Source organism: Centruroides vittatus, unplaced genomic scaffold, assembly GCF_030686945.1.
Source record: "Centruroides vittatus isolate TY-2023 unplaced genomic scaffold, ASM3068694v2 contig_846, whole genome shotgun sequence".
Lineage (NCBI taxonomy): Eukaryota > Metazoa > Arthropoda > Arachnida > Scorpiones > Buthidae > Centruroides > Centruroides vittatus.
Genome location: NW_027122551.1, coordinates 1,498,491 through 1,521,174, shown reverse-complemented (window position 1 = coordinate 1,521,174; position 22,684 = coordinate 1,498,491). Strand labels below are relative to the sequence as shown.

At 33.1% G+C, this 22,684-nt stretch overlaps 1 protein-coding gene across 1 annotated transcript; it reads right to left on the bottom strand.

Moving 5' to 3' along the window:
* Positions 1 to 2,276: 2,276 nt before the first annotated feature.
* Positions 2,277 to 20,891, bottom strand: LOC136982499 (endothelin-converting enzyme 1-like). The gene is made up of 19 exons (XM_067278997.1): positions 20,852 to 20,891; positions 20,604 to 20,750; positions 15,487 to 15,573; positions 14,508 to 14,710; positions 12,417 to 12,563; positions 12,246 to 12,332; positions 12,026 to 12,174; positions 7,803 to 8,013; positions 7,628 to 7,726; positions 7,480 to 7,557; positions 7,258 to 7,361; positions 7,109 to 7,179; positions 5,950 to 6,001; positions 5,809 to 5,876; positions 5,597 to 5,730; positions 3,699 to 3,764; positions 2,595 to 2,693; positions 2,441 to 2,511; positions 2,277 to 2,376 (listed from the first exon to the last, which is right to left on the bottom strand). Exons 1-19 carry the CDS (start codon positions 20,889 to 20,891, stop codon positions 2,277 to 2,279), a joined length of 2,013 nt encoding a protein of 670 aa, XP_067135098.1.
* Positions 20,892 to 22,684: the final 1,793 nt, after the last annotated feature.

Below are 22,684 nucleotides of genomic sequence, written 5' to 3'. Positions count from 1 at the left end.
ATCGTACTAAAATAAAATTCAATCACACTTCATCCATTTATTTTTATAAGTAATATACTGAACTATTGATAAGGAAACTTACTACTAACACATAGCAGGAAAATCAAAATTATCGCTTTCATTATTCCAAGTAAAATAATATTGTATTAGCATTGTAGGCAATAGGCATGCTTTAATAAGAGAAACAATGCTTCTGATTTAATAGACACTTTGATTTAATTTAGCATAATGTAACGTTAGTACTTATTACGTGTCAAACGAATTCATTTTTCGATAAAGGATACTTATATTAAATACTCTAGATTCTAGAGTATTCAATATAAGTATCCAAGGAAAATAATATAATCTTTCATCTATAATATATTAAATTAAGAAATAATTTACGATACAAATAATTTTTTTTTTTTAAATTATAAACTAAAAGTATAAATTTCGTTATATATTTCGTACTGATAATGCTAAACTATACTAACAGCCAAATTTACATTTTAATAATATTGAATATAATTTTGTCCGCTAAATAATTTACATTAATAATAATAATAATATTATAAAGTACTTATAATTATTATAAGTACAGTACTTTATAGTATTGTTTGATGTTTTCACTAAGCTAATTTTTGGCAATTTAAGTGTCTTTGTTTCTATACTCGTATACAAAGTATAACCATTAATTTGGCTTATGACCCAGAAAATACTGATCAAAACAGCATGAAATTTAACATGTAAACATAACATTGTAGTCTTCATTCGAAAAAACCAATTAAAAACTAAACATTTCATCTAAATTACATCAAACCAAAAACTAAAAATTACTAACTTGTAAGTACTATATTATAGAAAATGTTTGACAAATTTGTGAGCGGATATTTTTTTTCAGTCTTTTAAAGTTTGGTTTCGATTTTGACTAATTGTAAAAATTGAAACCGTAGTTTGATAACTGTGACTGACTTATTCCTCATATGTGCCACACATATTTGCACCCTTAATTTTCTTTGTTTTTTAAGCCAGATATTTGGATACTGAACTTTTCAATTTCACTTTTTAAACACGGGATCTTTATGCGTTTCGGCAAATTTTCCCAATTAATATCTGTGGGCTCAGCCAAGGAGCTAGTCTATTTTACTTTTGCAACTATTGCCGTAAGTTTTCTACTGCAAATTTCCCCGAACCTCGTTCGTGAGGTAAAATATGTGCAGCATTCCTAGGATATTAAGTCTAATGAAAAATTTTCGGATTTTTGCATAGTTTCTTCTACAAACTTGTATTTTCTAATTTATTTTCATCAGTTAGTACAATAGAATATCGTCGAATAATGGCACTAGAGAATGCCACCTTTGGAATATCCAGTTATATTTGAATATTTTATTAAAAGTAAAGCTTGTGATTACCAAGAAATTCTTAATTATAGACGTCTTGATCCTTATAATTATTTTTCAAGTGAAGAAATAGGTGAAATTTTAATTAATTAATAAATTGTCACAAAACACTTGTGTACTTAAGCCTTCACAAACTCTATCATTCTGTATGGACTTGTATATCATATGATGGCAGAGTTATTTATCTATCTGGATATAAATGCACGGCTGGTTACCCATTCATTCTCTTCTTGAATTTTCATCACGTGGAAATGATTGAAATGGTTGAATATATGGACAATCTCCATGCATCACGTTTTCGTGTACATCGTATACAGCTTCAAACCACTTATATAGAACACTTTGGCCATTACTGCAGCCAGCCACTGCATACTGAACTGGTTTTATAAGGCATGCCACCAATGAGAAACTAAAAATTGCACACCTACGCTAACAAATAGAGGTATCTTAATGGCTGCCAAGACATACGTCCTCGTGTGACAGGATTCAAAAACACGTTCTGGAAACTTGTGGATAATAATATTTTGTTATTAATACGATAATAGAATTTAAATTTGTTGACGTAAAAATTTTAAAATTAATTTTAAATAAATCTGTTTTATTAAAGAGTTTTTTAAATCTAATTTTGCAAATATGCTAGAATAGCTAATCTTCATATTTTAAAATAAGATTCAATAATTCAGATCTAAACTCTATAACATTTCATCCGTTTAATAAATTACGTAGCTATACAATCATCTAGATATATATTGATCGAAACATAGTTATTAATATATATTATAAAGATGTTAAACTATATTTTTAATATCCAAAAATATTTTATAAAAATGGCTGAGAATTTTAATACATAATTTTAAAAAATGTTAATAAAAATGGTTATTTATCTATGTCGTTCTTTCACCATATACTACATTTATTTTTGGGATTCATTTTAGATTCCAATTTGCAATTGAAAGCTTCAGAAAATTCTTTCATATTGACGATGCTACCGATCACTCTAAGAAAAATGTACGATAAAATTAAATAACTCATCTAAAATGGGTTTATACGATAATTATTACCTTAATTGATCGGCAGCATGTACGTCATTAGCTTGATCCGCAATCTCCAATGGAAGGTTACTACACCATGACTATAATAAAATAAAATATATTAAATATTCGTCTTTAAGTTTTTCTTTATTAAATGCATTATTACTACATTTAAGAGAATTACCTCAGCAAAAGATATAAAGAACAATTGCTCGGGGCTGTATTTTTCTAAACACGGGAGACGTTTCTCTCTACCGTAATCTTCCACCCATTTTTTATAACTCTAGTTTAAGTTTAAAAATAAATAACTGTTTATTTAAATTCATTCACAGAATTGATTAACTTGCGACTTTTTTTATAAATAAAATTATAATTAATGAAATAATAAGGATAGCTCTATTTATCTGTACTTTATTACAAATATTAATAATAGTCGTAACCTCGATAATACTGGTCTAATTAATTTCCAGTTATTATTATTATTATTTTGCGTTTTACAGAATTTAAATATTTCGAATGAATTTTAAGTTTTATTCTTTCTTTTTTTCAAACATTTTCTTAAATTAACTACTTTATCAAATGATTAGAATTTATTTTGTTTTTAAAAGTCGGGATTCAGTATTTCCCAGAATAAGAATGAAGACGATGAACTGGTTCTCGAATCTTTATCACCCGCCTCCGTTGCTAAACAACGAAGTCGAATAAAATAGAACAAAATGAAAAAACTTGGAAAATTCAACATTATGAATTCTTTATGTAATCTTAAATTACCAGCAAAAATGTCGGAAATTTCAAATGGATTATAACAGTTTAAACATACCTTAAAAATTTTTAATATGTCTTCTGTAAATAGGATGAGTCAGGAGAGGGAAATCAATTAGGATACAATAATATTTTTCATTTTAAACGAAAAACTTTTAAAACACGGTTAATTTTTGAGCATTTTTTGTGAACGTAACACATGGATCATTCATTATTATTACTGTAAATGTACTGTACTGAACAACTTTCAAACAACTGTATCTCTGAAACTATGAGAATAACACCCACGTCCATATAAATATCTTGTTTAAAATTATCCTTAGTGTCATTTCCCAAACGTTTTCCTCATAGAACATACATAATATTGAGTCAAGACGTTCTACTATCTAAAGAAAATTCTCTTTTCGTGTACGTAATGAACATTGCTTCCTTCTTATTCTGAGAAAGATTATAGGTCTAGTAGAAATAACTTGTATACTGTATAATGAATTTATAAAAATAAATTATAATATACAAATCGTATTACCAAATAAGCTAGACGAAGGCCACCATTATCGGCAATATTTTCCGATAAAGTTTTCTTACCGTATGCCTAAAATATTATAAAACAACTCATTATATGCTTTGGAATTATAATTTTGTTTCATATAATTAATTAAAATTTAAATTCTTTAAATATAACACAATAGTACTTTATGTATAAAATACAGTATGTTGCTTGTACGAAGATAACATGATTTTTTATTTGAAACGCCCAATACTCTTAGTAAAATACATTTTATTTATTATGCAAAATAAAATGTTCATGATTTGCTTGCGGTGTAAGGTAAATTTTGTTCAAATAATTAGAATTTTTTCTTCTTTACTAACATCACTTCTGAATTTACAAACGATAGCTCCAAGAGTCTTGAAAAAGTCTCTCTGCAGTGGGTATTGTAATTTGTGGATAACACTTTCAGCTCGTTGGTTGATTTCGGGTGACACTAGAGTCAATCTTAACAGAAAAGCTTCTATTACGATCGACTTTAGCGAATGCGATGATTTTGGATGGTACACAAAGTATTGCGTATGCTTCAAAATTTCATAGCCGTCTGTAGATGATTTAATACGTTATTTTCATGTGCACAGTGTAGAATATAACACACAACACTCAAACTATTACTCAGATACAATACTCGGAACCTACAACAGTACTTCGAACATTTTTTCATACACACCTGGGTATTTCTCAGAATTCCGTGGCACATAAGTAAAAATAAAAAAAATAAAAAGTAAGAGTTACAAAGTACATACAAAAATAAACTAATTTACTATCTTTTTACTTGTGATGACATAAAAATATTTGAAATATTTGAAGCTCTCGCACATGTAAAAATGTTTTATGTATATATTTTATTTCATTTTAATACACACAAATCAGTCGTAGAATATGTTTTTCAGTTGGCTGAAAAGGGCCTATGCAGCCCGAAAGCCCTAAACTTACACAAATACAGGTGTATTTGTGTAAGTTTCGGGCTGCATAGACTGAAATACTCACCGACTGAAATAAACTTTTTGATAAACATTGCCAAGTGTCCGTGTATCTAAACTTTATGGAGTTTATGAATCAACAAATATTTGAAATAGTTTATAATCGATTTTCTTGTTTCGATTTTATTTCTTAACAACTCTGAAACCACTCTGGACAAAAGGATCAGTCCTAGAATGTAAAGCTCATGATCGGGGACCTCGACTTTGTGATCGTGAATGCACCTGAACGAGGCAACACGTATTTGTCGCTCACAAAAATTGAGATGGAGATTGTGGAAAATCTGTTGATAACGGAATCAATTCCTTTAAACAATTTCTAACTTAAAATTATAAACAGATAAAATTCGTTAACAAATTAAATTTCAAAGATCGTTAATATTAAGTCGTTAGATTAATTAATAACTTTGTATTTATACAACTCTTTTAAATTTTCTACACCAAAACTGCCCAACTATTTATTGTTCCGTCCCTCCTACAGGAGAACATGACACTTTTACGACTACCCAAATTTTTAGTCGAAGAAAGGCCATTTTATGAAAGGTAGCAATCATAAACAAAGAAGCTTAAACATGTCCAGAACTAAATTTTTCAATTAACTGAACCTAAATAGGGACAGTTTCCCATAGAGATACCCACCGCACAAGTAAAGCATTTTCTAAATCCGTTAATTAGTTCCTTTTCAACTAAATGAAAGAAAATAACATTAGATTGTAATCTTTCAGCTAAAGCATAAGTGCTATAAAACCTATAACCGAAGATTTTCTGTACTAAGGGACATAAAATAAAGTAATTAAATGTTTTTAATCGCTAAAATAACTGAAACATTAAGAGTTTATCTAAATGTCTGTATCGAACTAGGTTAAATACGTGAGAAAATATGAATAGAACACTTACAGTATTTTCGATGCCACATTCGTGTGCATAAGAATTGTACTGATCGATAAAACACTTTGATCTTTCCTTAAATTCTCTTTTAGATTTATCCGTCCACCAGTTTTTAAGATTTCCATATTTATCTTTTAAACTTCCTGTTTTAAAAACATTTAACATTTCATTTGTGATTTTAATAATACATTTGCAATGGAAACTTGATTCGGTCCGATTACCTGACATATCAAAGCCATGAATCATTTCATGACTGTAAACGTGTCCCACTGCTCCGAAATTCATAAATCTGAAATACATAAATTTTTCAAATATATCTGCAGACAATTTGATTAAAAGAAGTTTTATAATTTATTATTTACTTGGGTCGTTCGGCATCGTAATAGGGTAATTGCTGAATACCGGCAGGAATAACTAAAAACATTGTGTATGTTAATGATAAAATAACGTATTATATTTATGATTAAATATGAAATAAATTATATCGTAGTCAGCTGATACCCTACTTATTTCGTAATGCTTGTCTAAAAAAGTAACTAGCAAACAGATCCTAGTTTATTAAATCGTCGTTCTGTTGACCTTATTTTATAATATATTTGATATTTGTATTGTTCAGTTTGTTGATTTGTGTTCCAATCCTTTTTCTTTATTATAAAAGTGCATTTTTTGATAAAATGTAACTTTCTCTTTATATTCTATTATTATTACTTTTCAACACAAAATAATAGCTAAAAATTTAATGCTAATCGCCACTTCTTTCATCGCATTTTTCTTTCAGTTAAAATACAGAATGAACATTGCGGGGAAAATAAGCGATGTGGGAACGAAGAATACGGGAAAAATTAACAATATTATATTGTTAATTTTTTCCGTATTCTTCTAATATATATATATATATATATATATTTGGGTCCTTATTTGGAACTGGAGAAACCAACCGATAGATATGAGAACGATAGATCGAAAATCCACTGTATTTGATTCATCTATTCAGCAGATATAAGTTATGCAAAATATCACTTTATAGAAAAAGCTACTCTTTTTATATCCTAAAATGCATCCAAATTTTATACTGCTAGTGTTTAAATAAGATTCTCTTTTTCTTGTCTCTTTGAATAAATATTATTCTTAAATTTAAAACCGCATTTCGCAAGAATTTCCATATTCTAAACAATATTCCATTGGTAATATCTGATAAAAAATATGCGAAATATTTAATTGCTAAACCTCAGAACTAGAAATTTTAACGACTGTAAATACCATCAGTATCTATTAGTAGAGCAATTGAAATACATAACTAACACGTTTAGATGATAAGGACTAAATTTTAAATTGTCAATAATTTCAATGATGAAAAATGTTCTAGAATATCAGCTGGTAAACTAATTCTAGTTGAAAATTGAATATATCATACTAGTTTTCATTTTTAAAATATATCATATGCAATCGTAAATATAAAATATAAATAAATTTTTAATTAATTATATTTTCGCATTTACTCGTGTGATTGAAAAAACTCACAGAGAAAATTTAAATCTGAGAAATATAACGCATTCACTTGTGATCCTGCTAAATCAGGAATTCGTGGCAACCTTAAAAATTAAATCATCAAAATAAATAATAATAATATTCATATTAAATATAATCATTTCTGAAATGGGCAAATTTACTTTGATCTATCATTTTTCTGCTGATAGAAATCCATATATTTCTTAACCACAAAATGTTGCAAGTTTAACACATTTTCAAAAGAACTGTTGGTTATTTCAGGAAGCTACAAATAGATATATAGATTAGAATAGATTTATAGATATTATTTTATTAGGATTTATATCTAATTATTTACTCTTATTATTTGTATAAAAAGTAGTAAAAATTAAACTTCCACTTACTTCTTTAAAATAAACTTCCAATTCTTTCACGTCTTGAGTCCATTGTGGAAAGCTCAAGAACGCCACCATATGATTTAACTGTTTCAAAACATTTTCTTATTTTAAAAGGCCTAAGAAAGAAATAATATAAGAATTCGCTCTGACTTACTTTATCTTGAACCGCTTCTTTCGTTGATTCATCTAACCACGTTGATTGGTCAATCATTTCTTCCATGGCTTTCGTCGTGTAATTGATTAATTCTTTGCTCTAAGACAAAAACAAAAACCACAATCGTGATATTGATTTTATACTTAATTCGAGATGATATAAATAAAATGTTTACAATAGTTTTCTGTTTTCTGTGTCTTCCGTACAGATAATCTAAAGCGGGACTAGCTGTTTTTACAAAAAAATCGTAACACGAAAACCATTTCATAGCCACGTTCGAAGATCTTCTATGCTTCAATATACCATTAACATTATTTTGTTCTTTTTCGGTGTTGTATGTCAGAAAATCACTGATAAATAAGACCCCAGCATAATTTAGTAATAATCTGAAAAGTAAAAAAAAAAAATAATAACTTTCAGAGTTAGCGTGATTAATTCTATGATGTAAAGTACTTTTCGCGGCAATTGTTATACCCGGCGTAAATTCCAAAAATGCGCATTTTAAAACCTATTTTAAGAACATTGTTAAAATGCTCATTGACTACGTGGTATGTCCAAGTAAATAGCAAATTTATAGATAAATTATTATAATTAGTTTGGTTTATTCGGTTACGGCAACGCGTCCAGAAGAATGCCTCCCGGGAGAAGTTTTATAGGAAACTCGCCCTATTTAGGTGTTACTAACTTGAAGGAAAACCGGAAAATTGCACTTGGTCAGCCTGTTGGCGATGCGCGAACCCATGACCAACTATCAGTGGAACAGTTTTGACTCCATATAGGTGAGTGCTACGTACTACTTTTGTTTTTTTTAATTATATCCTTTTTTATACGAACTATATTTAGTTTATTATTCTTTAAAATTTTTGCATATAGCGCCATCTTTAAAATAGATGGCGCTATATGTAACTCTAGCAATTCCCATGTAAACAGAAAATGTTATATAAAAATCCAATCAATATTTTGGAGTGGTATGATGTACCAAATGAGTATAAATTAGTACCTGTTTTGGTACTAATTTACACTCATTTGGTACATCATAGTACATAAACATTGATACACAGCATAGTGGCGCACTAACAGAAGAAGAACTCACAACTTATTGGTCCTCCCTTTGGTCCAATGCTGTTACACACAATGCTGATGAAGGCTGGATCAAGGAGGCGAACAAAAACTTATATGGCACAATATACCAACTATGCCCTGTGCTGAAATAAACGTACACGATATCCACTACGCTGTTAACAGAACACAGAACTGGAAGACACCTGGTAGACAACATTCACAATTTCTGGTACAAAAAGTTTAAATCACTGTACCGGAAACTAACTAAACATCTAACGTATATCATCATCATCAATCCACAAGACATGCCAAAATTTCTTACTTAGGCATCCCCTACATGAAACCTAAAAGCAACAATACCACAGATCCCACACAATACAGATCAATTACATGTCTTCCAATACTCTACAAATTATTGACATCCTGTATCGCAAACAAAATATACAGACATGTTGAAGAACGCAACATTCTTACAGAACAACAAGGTTACCGGAGAAATCACAGGAGATGCAAAGAACAGTTACTTATAGATTTAGTCATTCTACGGCACGCACACAAACAACACAGAAACATACATATGGCTTATATGGACTACAGAAAAGCATTCGACAGGGTTACACACAGTTGGCTGCTACATATTCTGCACATGTACATAATGCATCCATTACTCGTTGCATTCTTCTAAAACACTATGCAGCACTGGAAAACAACACTACATCTCAGGGTTAGTAACACTTCCATACAAACAAACCAAATATTCATTAGGCGAGGAATTTTTCAAGGAGATTCCTTGCGTCCTCTCTGGTTCTGCTTAGCCCTGAATTCATTATCCAACATGCTAAACAACACGCAATATGGTCACAATATCAGACATGAAAAAACAACACAGTTTACACTGTCACACCTCATGTACATGGACAACATAAAACTTTATACATCCACACAAAAACAACTTCATCATCTCCTACAAATCACACATTCATACACAAGGACATACAAATGGAGTTTTGCCTAGACAAATGAAAAACAACTTCACATAGAAAAAGGAGTCCTGAAGAAAGAAGATTTTGCACTTGAAAATGGAGATGTTATTAAATCCATGGAAGAGGGCGAGTTCTACAAGTATTTAGGATTCCAACAGGCCAAACTAACAGAACATACAACAAATAAAGCAAAGATTAATTAATGAATACCAAAGTAGGTAAAATGTTATTCTCAGAACACACTTAAATCCAAAACACACAGTTAAAGCAATAAACACATTTGTTGTCCCAGTACTAGCTTATTCTTTTGGAGTTATACATTGGACTCACACAGATCTTGAGCAACTCCAAACGAAAACAAGAACAACATAACCTAAAACTAAAGCATAAACATAATCCTAAATCCGCCATAGAAAGATTAGCTCTTCCACGTAAAGATAGCATGGCTTGATTGACTTAGTTTTAACCTTGACTACAAACAAATACAGACACTGCGAAAGTTTTTCTACGAAAAGCAAGAAACATCACAATTACATAAAGCAGTAACTCTAGCAGATAACTCTAGCAGTAACTCTTACAAATAGCTGGTTAGCTCAGCGATGCCTTGTTGGAGAGACGGGAGGATGCATGATTGCCATACAGAATCAGGTCATAAATACTATAAACTACAGAAAACACATACTCAAAGATACAACACTCACATATGACATATTCAGAAAATGTCACATTATGCTAGAAACTATACAACACATCACTTCTAGTTGCAAGCTCTTGGCACAGACAGATTATTTACATAGACATAATCAAGTAGCAAATATAATATACCAAGAGCTTGCAAACAAACAAATTATTAGACATCCATGAACCACACATTCTACAGTCATTCTACATTGGAAAACAACATGCACAAAATGTACTACGACAGAGCCATAATCACAGATAAAACAATTTACAACAGATCAGACATCACACTCATTGACAAACACAATAAAATCACATACATTGTAGAACATATCCATTCCAAACACTCACAATATACAAAACACATGCACTGAAAAAATCAGCAAGTACACAGAACTCGCTGAGGAAATAAGGCATCTGTGGAGGTTGGATAAGGTGCTTATTGTACCTGTCCTTCTCTCCTCTACAGCTGTCATATTCCACACACTACACAAAAGCCTGAGAACATTACAGTTCAATAGAAACACATAAATCACACCACAGAAGGCCGTTATATTGAATACATGTGAGAGATACGCCAAGGGCCAGGGGTTAATCCCTTCTGACCACTTTCAGGCACGGGCTGATAAAGCCTGACCTCGGAGTCGGTTAGATGGCTTTAGGAAAGCAAAAAGTGCGAGGGAGGTCGTGAGCAAGTTGACAGTTCTTTTTGGTGAATAAGACAGGTGGACAAATTTAACAATTAACAAAAAAAAGTTTACTATACAACTAAACTTACGATACATATAACTAAACCTAAGTTTAGATGCGGTTAAATAAGGCTGGCTACATATACACTCCTATGGAGAGGATTGACAAAAGGTTCTAATCAGCTTGCATGCTGACCTAATGACTTAGCTCTGTCGCTACTTCCGCTGAGAGAGAGTTTACAAGAAGTTATAGCTACCTCAATATTCGTTACTCAAATTAAATGACGTTCGTTCGATCGGAAAGAGTTCAGAGAGGATTGGCGATTGTATGGCGGGTCCTCTTTTCGTTGACTTGCATGGGCGGGTCAGTCCGTTCGTGGAGGTCCGCTGAACGTGGCACGTAGTCATCGATTACTCCGAGCACTAATTAATTTATTCGCCTTTCTTCGGACTTCGTATGGAACGACCGCGCTCGGAACTTCGGTGTCTCCACCTTTTATGCCTGGTGCCTAAGAAAATGATCATGTGATCGCCTATTGACATGTCGAAGGTTAATTCCCAGGTGCGAGCATAGGTTTCTTCCGTTGACTTCGATGACGCTTGATTGCAGCTGTCCCTGTTTCACAATAAGATGTTTTCTTTTTGACATCTTGTTGTTAAAATTCCTCTCCGTTTGTTTATAGAGAACGTCATTCGATCCGTTATAGTGCGATGTTTTTTCTAACAATCGCGTTAAGAAATTAAATTACAAAGTCGTAATTTTGCGCGAAATTCGCTCATTCCTCCGCTCAGGCCCGTAGATAGGCCCGCGGGCTCAAACATGTGTCATATTCTTAGGAAAATCCTGAATACAGACACACACACTAACACACTTATTTAATTTTTGTCTTAACTCTGGTCCGGCATAGTATACAACAGCTGGTGTTAACTCACAAAATCCAAGATAATAATAATAATATAATAAATACAACTACAGTACATACCTTTCCGATATTTCCTTATTTTCAAAAAGTTCTATGATATTTTTAATGTATGTCTTTCCGCTCAAATATACACGATCGTGTGCATTAATGGTCATTCCCGGTTTTAGAAAATCTTGAAAGATGCTTCTGATAAAAGATAACCATTCCACCTAAGTAAATATAATTAATTAAATAATTATAACTATTTTCTAAAAACATCTACTAATATATCTTTCTTTACTTCGGGATATATCGAGTTTAATTCTTCAATTGTCACCACTTGACGATCATTTTCATCTTCCAGTATTTCAGTATCAGGACGAGATAACTAAATTGTAATTTTCAATAATTAACATTTAATTTAAAAATGATTTGTTAATTAAAGTTAAACTATAACAAGACAATTTCTCACATTAGTTATTTGTTTTTCCAACCAAAATATATCATCGATATCTTTATCTATCGAAGTTTTATTTGAATTGCCGAATGAAGAGGCGAGTTTTTCTAGTGTATTCCTGTCTATGTTCGTTTTAACTCCCTTTAAACTCGGTTGGGCTACCTGTAACAAGAAATTAATTCATGCATAGTTTGCTTGTCTTAATTTTTAAAGATTTAGTTTTTGTCAGAATAATAATAGCCTCCATTTAGGCATTTCTTTGTAGACTCTTTACAAATATAGACGAGCTCAGAGAAGTAAATATAATTTGTAAAACTGAAAAATTCGTTTATATATTCAAAAACCATTAATTCTTACGAAAATTTCAATACACAGTATAATTTTTGTATTTTTGTTTGAATCGCTTATGACTGAATGTAATGTAAGGTTTTCTGTTCTGTTATTCATTTTTTACGGTTTCATTTTTTTGTGTCCTGTAGACATTAAGAACTTTTGTATACCCACAATGGGTATGAAAAAATGAACTTTGTAGACCCAGCCAGGTTTATAAGAAGGAAGTCGGATGTTGAGGATGCAGATGACATATCTATTCATAAAAATTTCCTGGAGTTAATCTTCCGGATTTGATTCCGGATCCCCGAAAGCGGTAAACTGATGCCTTCGTCTTATAACTGTTATATATAACAGAGGAAAATTATGGTAGTTTGTCAAAAAAACCACCCCAGATTTTTATATTTTTGGACTCCTACATAATCTTAAAACGTCGAGAAATGAAAAAGAGTTTGTGGGTTGTTTTCTGTATGTATTGATGTTAGTGTGTGTGTGTGTGGGGGAACACGGTTTGTTCACCATCTTTGAAGCTTAATAACTTCTGAAAGTTTGCAAGAAGGTTTGTGTATTAGGAAATTGATGCTATTTAATTTTGGTGGTTAAAGGTGGTGAGATAGAGAAGGTTCGTGTCACATAAATCGAGTAAGATCGAACTTAATGAACTCTTTTTTTATTCGTTATTATTATTTACAGTTTTTTGTTATAAAACTCATTTCTACTATCAAAATTAAGTTTTTTTTGCCGTTTTATAACAATTAATGATATCAAAAGTATTTAAGTAAAATATCGTAACAGATGCGCCACACATAATTTTAAATATTTTTGCCGGGAAAGTTACGAAACTCGTTGCTGGATTTTTTAACGTTACCATACTTAATACTTAGTTTTATTTACATATACTTAACGATAATTGATTTAGATTCTATAAGAATTTGACCTATTCCATCTCATCAATATTTCGAATAAAATTCGAGAAACTAAGTTATATCAAAAAATTGAATTTTGCTTTTTATTTCTTAACTTTTAATTTATACAGAACAATATTATTATAATATATAATACTTTATAGTACTTTTGTTATGTTTGTGGTCTATCCATTTAAAACAACAATAATAAATTTACAAAATAATTTTTATCTTTTTATAACAAAATTTATGAATTTCTTTTCTTGATAAGTCATATTATAAATAAAATTGTTTTTTGCAATTCATAACTTTATGGGTAAAGAAAGCTTCATTACTTACCAGAATTTACTATTGAACATGTGCAAATTGTGTATTAAATAATACTTCTTTTAAACCAGTACTAATACAGACAATTGTTTTCGTAAAAAAATATAGTTCTTACAAATAGTTTATTATAGTTTTTATAAATAATATAATTTCATTTCACCATTTCACTGATACCTGATACTTGTTAAAGAAAAGCCTTATATTTTTTATTGTTAAATAAATTTCTTTAAATTTTTGCGGGTTGCGCACCACTATTTTAAACGAATCATGAAAATTACCGATCACTTAGTTTGAATATTGAACAATCAATCATAGGTCATTCAAGCAATCTAGATAAGCGATAATTTCGCAATTTTATATTTTCAGTAATATGATATACCATAATTTAAATTTCTCTCTGAACTCTAAAAGTTGTGTCTCCAGTGTTCCTCACAAAACACTGGAAACGAAAACACAAAACACTTCCGCTGTGAGAAAATTAAAGAATAAGAAGTCTCAGAGATGAACGAGTGGTTAACAAATCTCACAATTATTAATAACTTACTTGGAGCACGTTTTCACTTGTGTTAAATGGATTTACAGCAACCATTATATTAAAAGGATAATTGATAATATAAGTTTTGAAAACTTTCACATATATTTCGGTCCAGTGGGATGATGAACTGCGGAAATTGGTATCAAGCAATGGAAAGCCTCCAGCTTTATTAGTCACTTTTTTGATCCAGACAATATCATCGGATTTTGAGTCTGCAATACAAAAATAACTCTTAAGATCTCTCTGCGTTATAATTTTCTATGTTATAATCATCTTTGTTTCTCTGCCACAAACAAATTCTTTTCTCAACCAAGAACTGTTAATACTGAATTTGGTTTCTAATCAGTATAAAATTAAAACAAAAAGTTTTCACATAAGCAAATTTGTCCAATCCCAAATACATTGTTTTTACTTATCTCTATAGCCAATATATATTAATTTATAGTAAAATCGTTCATTTCTGAAGTTGCAAATATGAAAACTCTATCGCTACATCAAAATTGAAAATAACATATTTTATATTAATATTATAAACGATATTATGCATTTTAAACAGCTTTGGAAAAGTTATTTGCATTTATTCTACTTTCATTAACCTAAAAAACATGCAAAATATTAAAGTAGGACAGAGCATTCTTATAGGAGCTTCTTATTTTACATCTCTGTATGATTTTAAATTTACATTAACTTTTAATCCATAATAATAAAATTCATATTGATGATGATAAAAGTAGAGACCACGCTTCCATAAGAAACGGGGTATTTCATTGGTTTCTTCGTTCAGCTGTATTAAAACCGCTCTACCACGTAACGCACTTAGAAGGATGATTATTCGAAAATCGTAACTGAAAATTGTATTGAAGAGAAAAAATATTCCAAAAGAATCGCATTGTCAATGACATCAAATTACGCTCTTGAAATGCTTAAATGCTTACAATTCTTATTTAAAAGTATTTACAGTATATTGCTTTAATATATAGTCACTTACCGTATTCCATACAAACATCGAAGGCCTTTAAGATTTTTTTTACACTATTGGGCAAATCTTCATTCCCCTTTTCTAATTTAAATATCTCTGTAAGAGATTGACCCATTAAATCTTCACGATATAAATTTAATTCAAAAAGTTTTATTGAATATTTCATATTTACAATAGTTAAATAAATTTAGGAAGCTTTACATTCTTAAAACTAAAAAAGTTATAGGATGTATAAATACTCATACGCCAAGTTTTGTCTTGCCCCTGTACATCATACTTTTTCCTTAACAATAGTGTCGTGCCGAAAATCTATTAACTACTTTCAGGGAAACTTTGAATTGAAAATAAAGTGACTTTCGGTTTGCATCCGAAGTTCGTATATAGTTAATTGGGGCCTCCTGTTATCCCTACAATTTCCATGTCTGGACTATCTAATTCCCTTCTCGAGGTTAAGGAACGACAGACAGAGAGTGAGAATTTCCAGGTCTACAATTTTTTTTCCAATTGCAGCCCAATAACATTGTTAAGTGAATGTTTGTTGAATTTAATGAATAATTATTGTAGGATTTTTCTCTTTATCATCTGCATTATATTTTATATTAGCTATTGAATTTCCTTCACCTTCGGGAATTTCATCGATATCATCGTTTGAATTTTTTTCTTAATCTGGATAAAACAGGGTAACATCAATACGTTCTATTTCAGCAATGTTTTAATAATCTAATAATTAATATAAATATTCGACCCAGTGACCACCTCGCCAACCGATTAGCCACGTGGACTGGAACAGTCCACGTGGCTAATCTGTTGGAGAGGTGGTCACTGGGTTTTCTTCACGTTATTAACATCTAAATAGGGGCCAGTTTTTCAGAGAAAGTCCCCTGGAAGGCATCCCCCTCGGCAGATCGCCCAAGTGTCGCGTTACCCTGTACAAATAAACCAAACTTTATTTAAATATTCTAATTGCTCTGTTTTGTGATTTCTAGAAAGATAAAATCCAATTTACGCTTTACTTTAAAGACTTCTAAGAACACAAAAAATAAAATTTAGTTGTGTAATTTTCAATTTAGTGATCGCCGAAGTTTTAACTAAATAAAAATTTAAAAGATAAACCTAAATATGAAAAATATTTTTTCAATTCAACTTTTACTTGCTTCATATTCCAATTTATCAGTTCATTTTGTTTGATACCATTGCTGTTGTATAGAAACCGTGTTTGAACTATACTGAAATTATACAAACGGTACCACTTTTTGGCTATATAGTTCTAAAATTAGATTAAAATGCGTATGAATATTTACACGCTAGGATCTAATGGGTGTGTAAAGGTCTGCTTTTAGCGTAGCAGGTCGAAAAGCTACGCGACCGGGATAATTGGTTCCGCCTGGCGTTGGGGCTATAAACGGCCGGGAAAAACAAAGGGGTAGCGTCTCCGTTTATGGGTACATGTCAATCTGTTTGCCACGTGTCGGTCGGCTTGAAAAACGTAAACAAGGGACGGACGCGACTGTAAGCTATGTCGTTGGGAGGAGGCCGGACGTCTTTGAAAGCTCCCAGGGGAAAAGCAGGATCTGATTGGTCGCAAGTGGTTGCCGTGAAACTCTTTAAATTGTAAGAGTGGCGAGAGGAATGGGGAGAAGGGCGAGAGACCGGATACGTGGTAGTCTCTAACACTTAGGAAGCCCGTGAGGTGTAGAGAGAGTGTTCTCCTCTTAGGAATTCCTTGGAGAAGGTTAGTGTAGAGACCAGACGGCCACGCGGTTGAGCCAACTCCGCAAACCGACCGGAGTTTCCCCAGTCTAATAGTCCCCAACAGACAAGCTGTCACATGAGGCGCCACGCCTTTGTTGCATCGTGTGTATAATGTTGTCGAACTTGTACATCATGTAGATATTTGTTTTGTAAATAAACTAAATATTCACTGGACTGAGTGTGTAGGTGTAGCTTTCCTCCAACTATTGTACGACATTCTCGAGTCGTAAGAACCAACTCGAGACAGATCATCGTAAAGATCGTAACAGACTACATAAGGATTTTCACTGGCGCAGTCTTCGACAGGATATTCTTGCAAATCTTCAGGAGATTCTCGCAAGAAGACAGGAAGTACTGAGCCCACATTCAAGATAGTTGAGAACTTTGGATACTTACGGAAGGAAGAGCAGCCAGAAATCAGGGCGGAACAGAGCTCAATGTTGGTAAGTTGTTCTTGATTATTTGTGTTCAGAATGCCGGGACGCGGAAGGACTCAAGGGTCAAAAAGGGGTATGCCATGTTCTGAGGATCAGGGAGATCAGGCTGATCTTAGTCAATCCCAGGAAATGGACACGGAATCAGAAAGGGAAATTTTGGACTCCGAGGTCGAGGTTATGGACAACCGGAATGAAATGGAGGGGCATGTGTCTGACGAGTTACAGAAATTACGCTTACAAATTAGACTAGCCGAGATGGAAACTAGAAACAGAGATAGACATAAAGAAAATTGAAATGGAAGTTAGGAAGAGTGAAATAGAGTTAGAAAGAGATCGGTTGCGAAATGACTCTAGGGCTAGTAATAACTCTAAGCTGGGGAGTAACTTGGATAGCCTGGCTAGAAAAATTAAATGGGCTTTACCTAAAATGCCAAATAAGGAGGCGGAAGTACCGTCGTGGTTTCATGCCGTAGAGGTAGTTTTACAGACGTACGATGTACCGGAAGAACTCCAGGGGCAGCTAGTTCTAACAGTGCTATCCGAGAAATGTAAGACAGCGTTGAATAGGCTTACGGCATTCGAAATTAGGGATTACCAAACTTTAAAACAGTTCATACTAGACGAGCTAAGACTGTCTGCTGCTGAATATCTCAAAGAGTTTACTTTCTCCGAAAAAGGAAGTAAAGAAACGTGGCCCCAATTTGCAGCTAGGATGGAGGACCTCTATCGGTACTATCTGAATAGTAGAGGCATAGATTCATTTGGGCAACTAACAAAACTAGTTGTCTCGGATCATCTTAAGACTAAGCTAGATGCAGACACTAAGCGTTACGTTTTGTTGCAAGAAGGCAAGGGCTAGTTCCCACCGGAAGAGATAGCCAAATACGCAGATAAGCATGCGGAGGCTGTAGGAAAGGGTGACTTTAGAGGTATATCTGAATCCGAAAGAGATAGAACAGCCACTGGAACTGGAGGTATGAGCGCAAACAACAGGCGGATCAAAAATGAGATGTTATATCTGTGATCAAACGGGACACCTCAGAAGGGATTGTCCTCAGAGACATATCAAAGAGGCAGGACCGAAGTCTAAGGCGACGCGAGCGGTTAAAATAGACGAAACGGTAGAATCGGACAAGCAGCTAATAGCCAGGGTAAAGGTGAACAGGGAAACGATCAGTTGAAACGTACCCGTTAGTATAAACGAAAATCTCCTGCTCACTTGTAAAGGTAATAAATTTTCTGCAATAGTGGACACGGGGGTAGATATGACGGTAATTAGGAAATCTGTAGTACCCGGTTACGTGTCGCGGGCAGCGAGAAAGGTTAAGTTAATCAGCGCATTTGAGCAGCAGGTATCAGCAGCGTTAGTGACAATATATGTAAGGCTAGAAGCGAGGTCGAGCATAAAGAAAAATGATTGTGCTTCAGTTTTGATAATTTGCGCATTCACCGACAAGCTTAGCTGCAGTATAGATGCATTACTTTCGGCAGCCGATTATTGCGTTTTAAGGAGAGCCGGACTGACAAAAACGAATAGGCGACAGAAACCAGTCACGAATGTTACGGTTGCGAAAGTAAATGAAGAAAATAGGACAAGCCCTACAATAAATAAAAAGGGCAATGTTAGAAAATATTGCAAAGGTGGGTCATAGTCGGCAGGCATGCGTTTCCCCTTCGGCTAGTTGACCGCACGCCTCATAGAGAGCAATTGGTCCCTAGGGCATTGGTATCGCAGGATAATAAGGTAAAGGTAGCGCAGAGAAGAGGGAAAAATCGCAATGATATCGACGTGCTATCCAGGCTGGAAATCAAGAGCAATCCGGAACCTCCAAATCGTACAGACAAGACAGTTTAATTTCGGTATTTAGTCCTTCGGATAGATATAATCAATATCTACCAGGTGATTCTGAATACAATGTGACGGGACAATTTGCCGAAAATTGTATTGACTTTATAAATATTTTTTCTGTAAAATATTAGATATTGTGTATTAGTATAGTTTATTATCTGTAGTAACATGATCCTTGTAATAGAATAGGAGGAAATGTAGCGTAACAAAACAATTCGTATGGTAAAGATTGTCGTATGTCGTGGTGGTATTGTTTAGGTCAAACCGGCTTTTGTGAAGCGCAGTTTGAACCTTGTCCGTGGGAGGTGTAAATATCTGCTTTTAGCGTAGCAGGTCGAAAAGCCACGCGACCGGGATAATTGGTCCCGCCTGGCGTTGGGGCTATAAACGGCCAGGAAGAACAAAGGGGTAGCGTTTCCGTTTACGGGTACACGTCAATCTGTTTGCCACGTGTCGGTCGGCTTGAAAAACGTAAACAAGGGACGGACGCGACTGTAAGCTATGTCGTCGGGAGGAGGACAGACGTCTTTGGAAGCTCCCAGGGTAAAAGCAGGACTCTGATTGGTCGCAAGTGGTCGCCGTGAAACTCTTTAAATTGTAAGAGTGGCGAGAGGAACGGGGAGAAGGGCGAGAGACCGGATACGTGGTAGTCTCTGATACTTAGGAAGCCCGTGAGGTGTAGAGAGAGTGTTCTCCTCTTAGGAATTCCTTGGAGAAGGTTAGTGTAGAGACCAGACGGCCACGCGGTTGAGCCAACTCCGCAAACCGACCGGAGTTTCCCCAGAGTCTAATAGTCCCCAACAGACAAGCTCTCACGTGAGGCACCACACCTTTGTTGCATCGTGTGTATAATGTTGTCGAACTTGTACATCCTGTAGATATTTGTTTTGTAAATAAACTAAATATTCACTGGACTGAGTGTGGAGGTGTAGCTTTCCTCCAACCATTGTACGGACATTCTCGAGTCGTAAGAATCAACTCGAGACGGATCATCGTAAAGATTGTAACAGACTACATAAGGATCGTCACTGGGTGGAAATGAAATTTTGTTAAAATAATATAAAAAAAGTAGAAAAAAGTATGTCGACCTTTAAAAGTGTTTTCCAGATTTTGTACGGCGACATATATCGATCTTGCTGGAAAAGTCTTATTCATTATCCGTTGTCCACAACTAAATTGATAAAAGTCTTCACACGGGTCGACAGAAAATTTCATCGAATTCAACAAGTAGTTAGCTAATTGCATAAAATATTAATACTTGTTTCAATATATTTGTAATTCATTAAACTGAATTTGTAATTTAAATAAGCATGAAAATTTATTTGTTGAAAGTTACCTGTCTCTAAACAGGAAGGTTCTGTACAGGTTTCTTCCATTTCGTATGTAGTACCTTTTGTATCTTAAAAATAAATTTGCAACTAATAAGAATATACGGAATTATTTTCGTTATATTGGTAAGAATATATAGAAATATTCTAGTGGGCAGAGGCAATATAGTAATAAAAGTCAGAACAGAACAAGAGAAATTATCAAGAGAATTATTTACGCAATTATATGAGATGGATAATATGTTTTTAAGGATTCTTGTCGTGAATATCTTTCAATTAGAGAACATCTTACCAAGAACGAAACAGTGTTTTCTTAATCCTTTCTCCCTTAATTTTGCACCTGTAAAATTTTAGATATTTCTTAAATTTTGGTTGTTAAACGTCGACGAGATGGGGAGATAGAGGAGGTCATGTGTCATTCCTCTAGTAGAATCAGACTTAATGAAAATTTTTCTCGTTATTGGCATATATAATTGTTTTTAAAAACTCCCTTGTACTCTACTTTCGCTCTATAACTTAATGGAATTTGATCTCCTTCATCTTTTCTTTCGTTTTAATAGCATCAATTTCCCTTATATATAGGTTACCATGCCAAATTTAGTTTATTTACCTTTACCCCATCCTGAGAAATTAAACGATATTGATGCCAACACAAACACACACACATTCACGGAATATTTTCCGTTTTAGGGAGATTCAGGAGGTCTCAAAATATGGAGATTTGCAGAAAACTCAGAGGGTCAAATTTGACATGATTCCAATTGTAATGTATACATAACTGCGGGGAAAGTAACAACAAAGAACAGAAATAAGAAAAGAATATAATTCACATTTTAAAATAATTTTAATACAATATTAGATTAAAGTTTACCTTGGTAGTCCCAATGGCCGGGCTGACTTATCGGTATGCAAATGGAACTACAACTTTCCACTCGGAGAAAGAAAATTATGCGGATTTTTGAGTTCCAGTTTTCCTTAACAGAAGGTGCAGGTTGTGTTTTATTATGACAGCGTTAATAATAATATTCGAAAGTTTGTATTTTTATTTTTTATGTTTTGAGTTAAATATCAGCAAAAGTAGAATTATTTACGGTTTTCATTTACAAAATAATGCCAGAAGCAGTGAAATTGTCGTCCGATGCCTTTTGGAAAAATTGCAATTCTTGACTTTTCTTTGCCTGTTATAATCCGAATTTGCTGATTTAGACGTTGATAAAAGAATGCCCAATGAGTGGAAAGGGATAACCAGATAGACGATTTAAAAGGTATTGAAATTGTGCATAAGACAGTGAAACACGCCGAAAACTTTGTCGACTATATAACTGGCGTGGTTACTCAGAAAATGAACGTGTGTGGCGTACTTTAAAAAATAGGAAAAATTTGCCAATGCATTTTATCGAGGATCCGTCGAGCGAATAAAAAAAAAAAAAAAAAAAAAACAGGAAAACGAAATAACTTGGTAATTTATTTGAATATGTTAGGTTAGATTATGTGTGCCTACTGCTCCCCGAACCCAGCAAACAGAAGAAAGGTATACCTAAAAGGAAAAAAACCAAGGAAACATCTACTAAACACGTAGTAAAATCGTCAAATAAAAGAAAGGAAAGTTCTAAAACAGAAGTCGAATTAAGTCGTCAAGTGGGGAAAAAGACATAAAAGTATGGAAAATGTGAGTAGATATTTACGTTTTAAATATATTTTAGTTTAAAAAAATAATTAGAAATAGCCGCGTATCGGTAAGTTCGACGGTCGTCATCTTGTTTGCGCACCGGTGGCAAACAATGGGTGCGTTTACTTTTGAGCTAATAGTGCTACGTCTGAACACCGGAAGTGACGTCATT

Excerpts from the sequence above, each read along its gene's own strand:
- LOC136982499 (XM_067278997.1), bottom strand. The coding sequence starts at position 20,891 with ATGGAAGAAACCTGTACAGAACCTTCCTGTTTAGAGACAG. Across the intron at positions 5,731-5,808 it reads TCATGGCTTTGATATGTCAG|GAAGTTTAAAAGATAAATAT; the intron begins GTAATCGGACCG and ends TTTTTAAAACAG. Across the intron at positions 2,512-2,594 it reads TCTTTATATCTTTTGCTGAG|TCATGGTGTAGTAACCTTCC; the intron begins GTAATTCTCTTA and ends ATTTTATTATAG.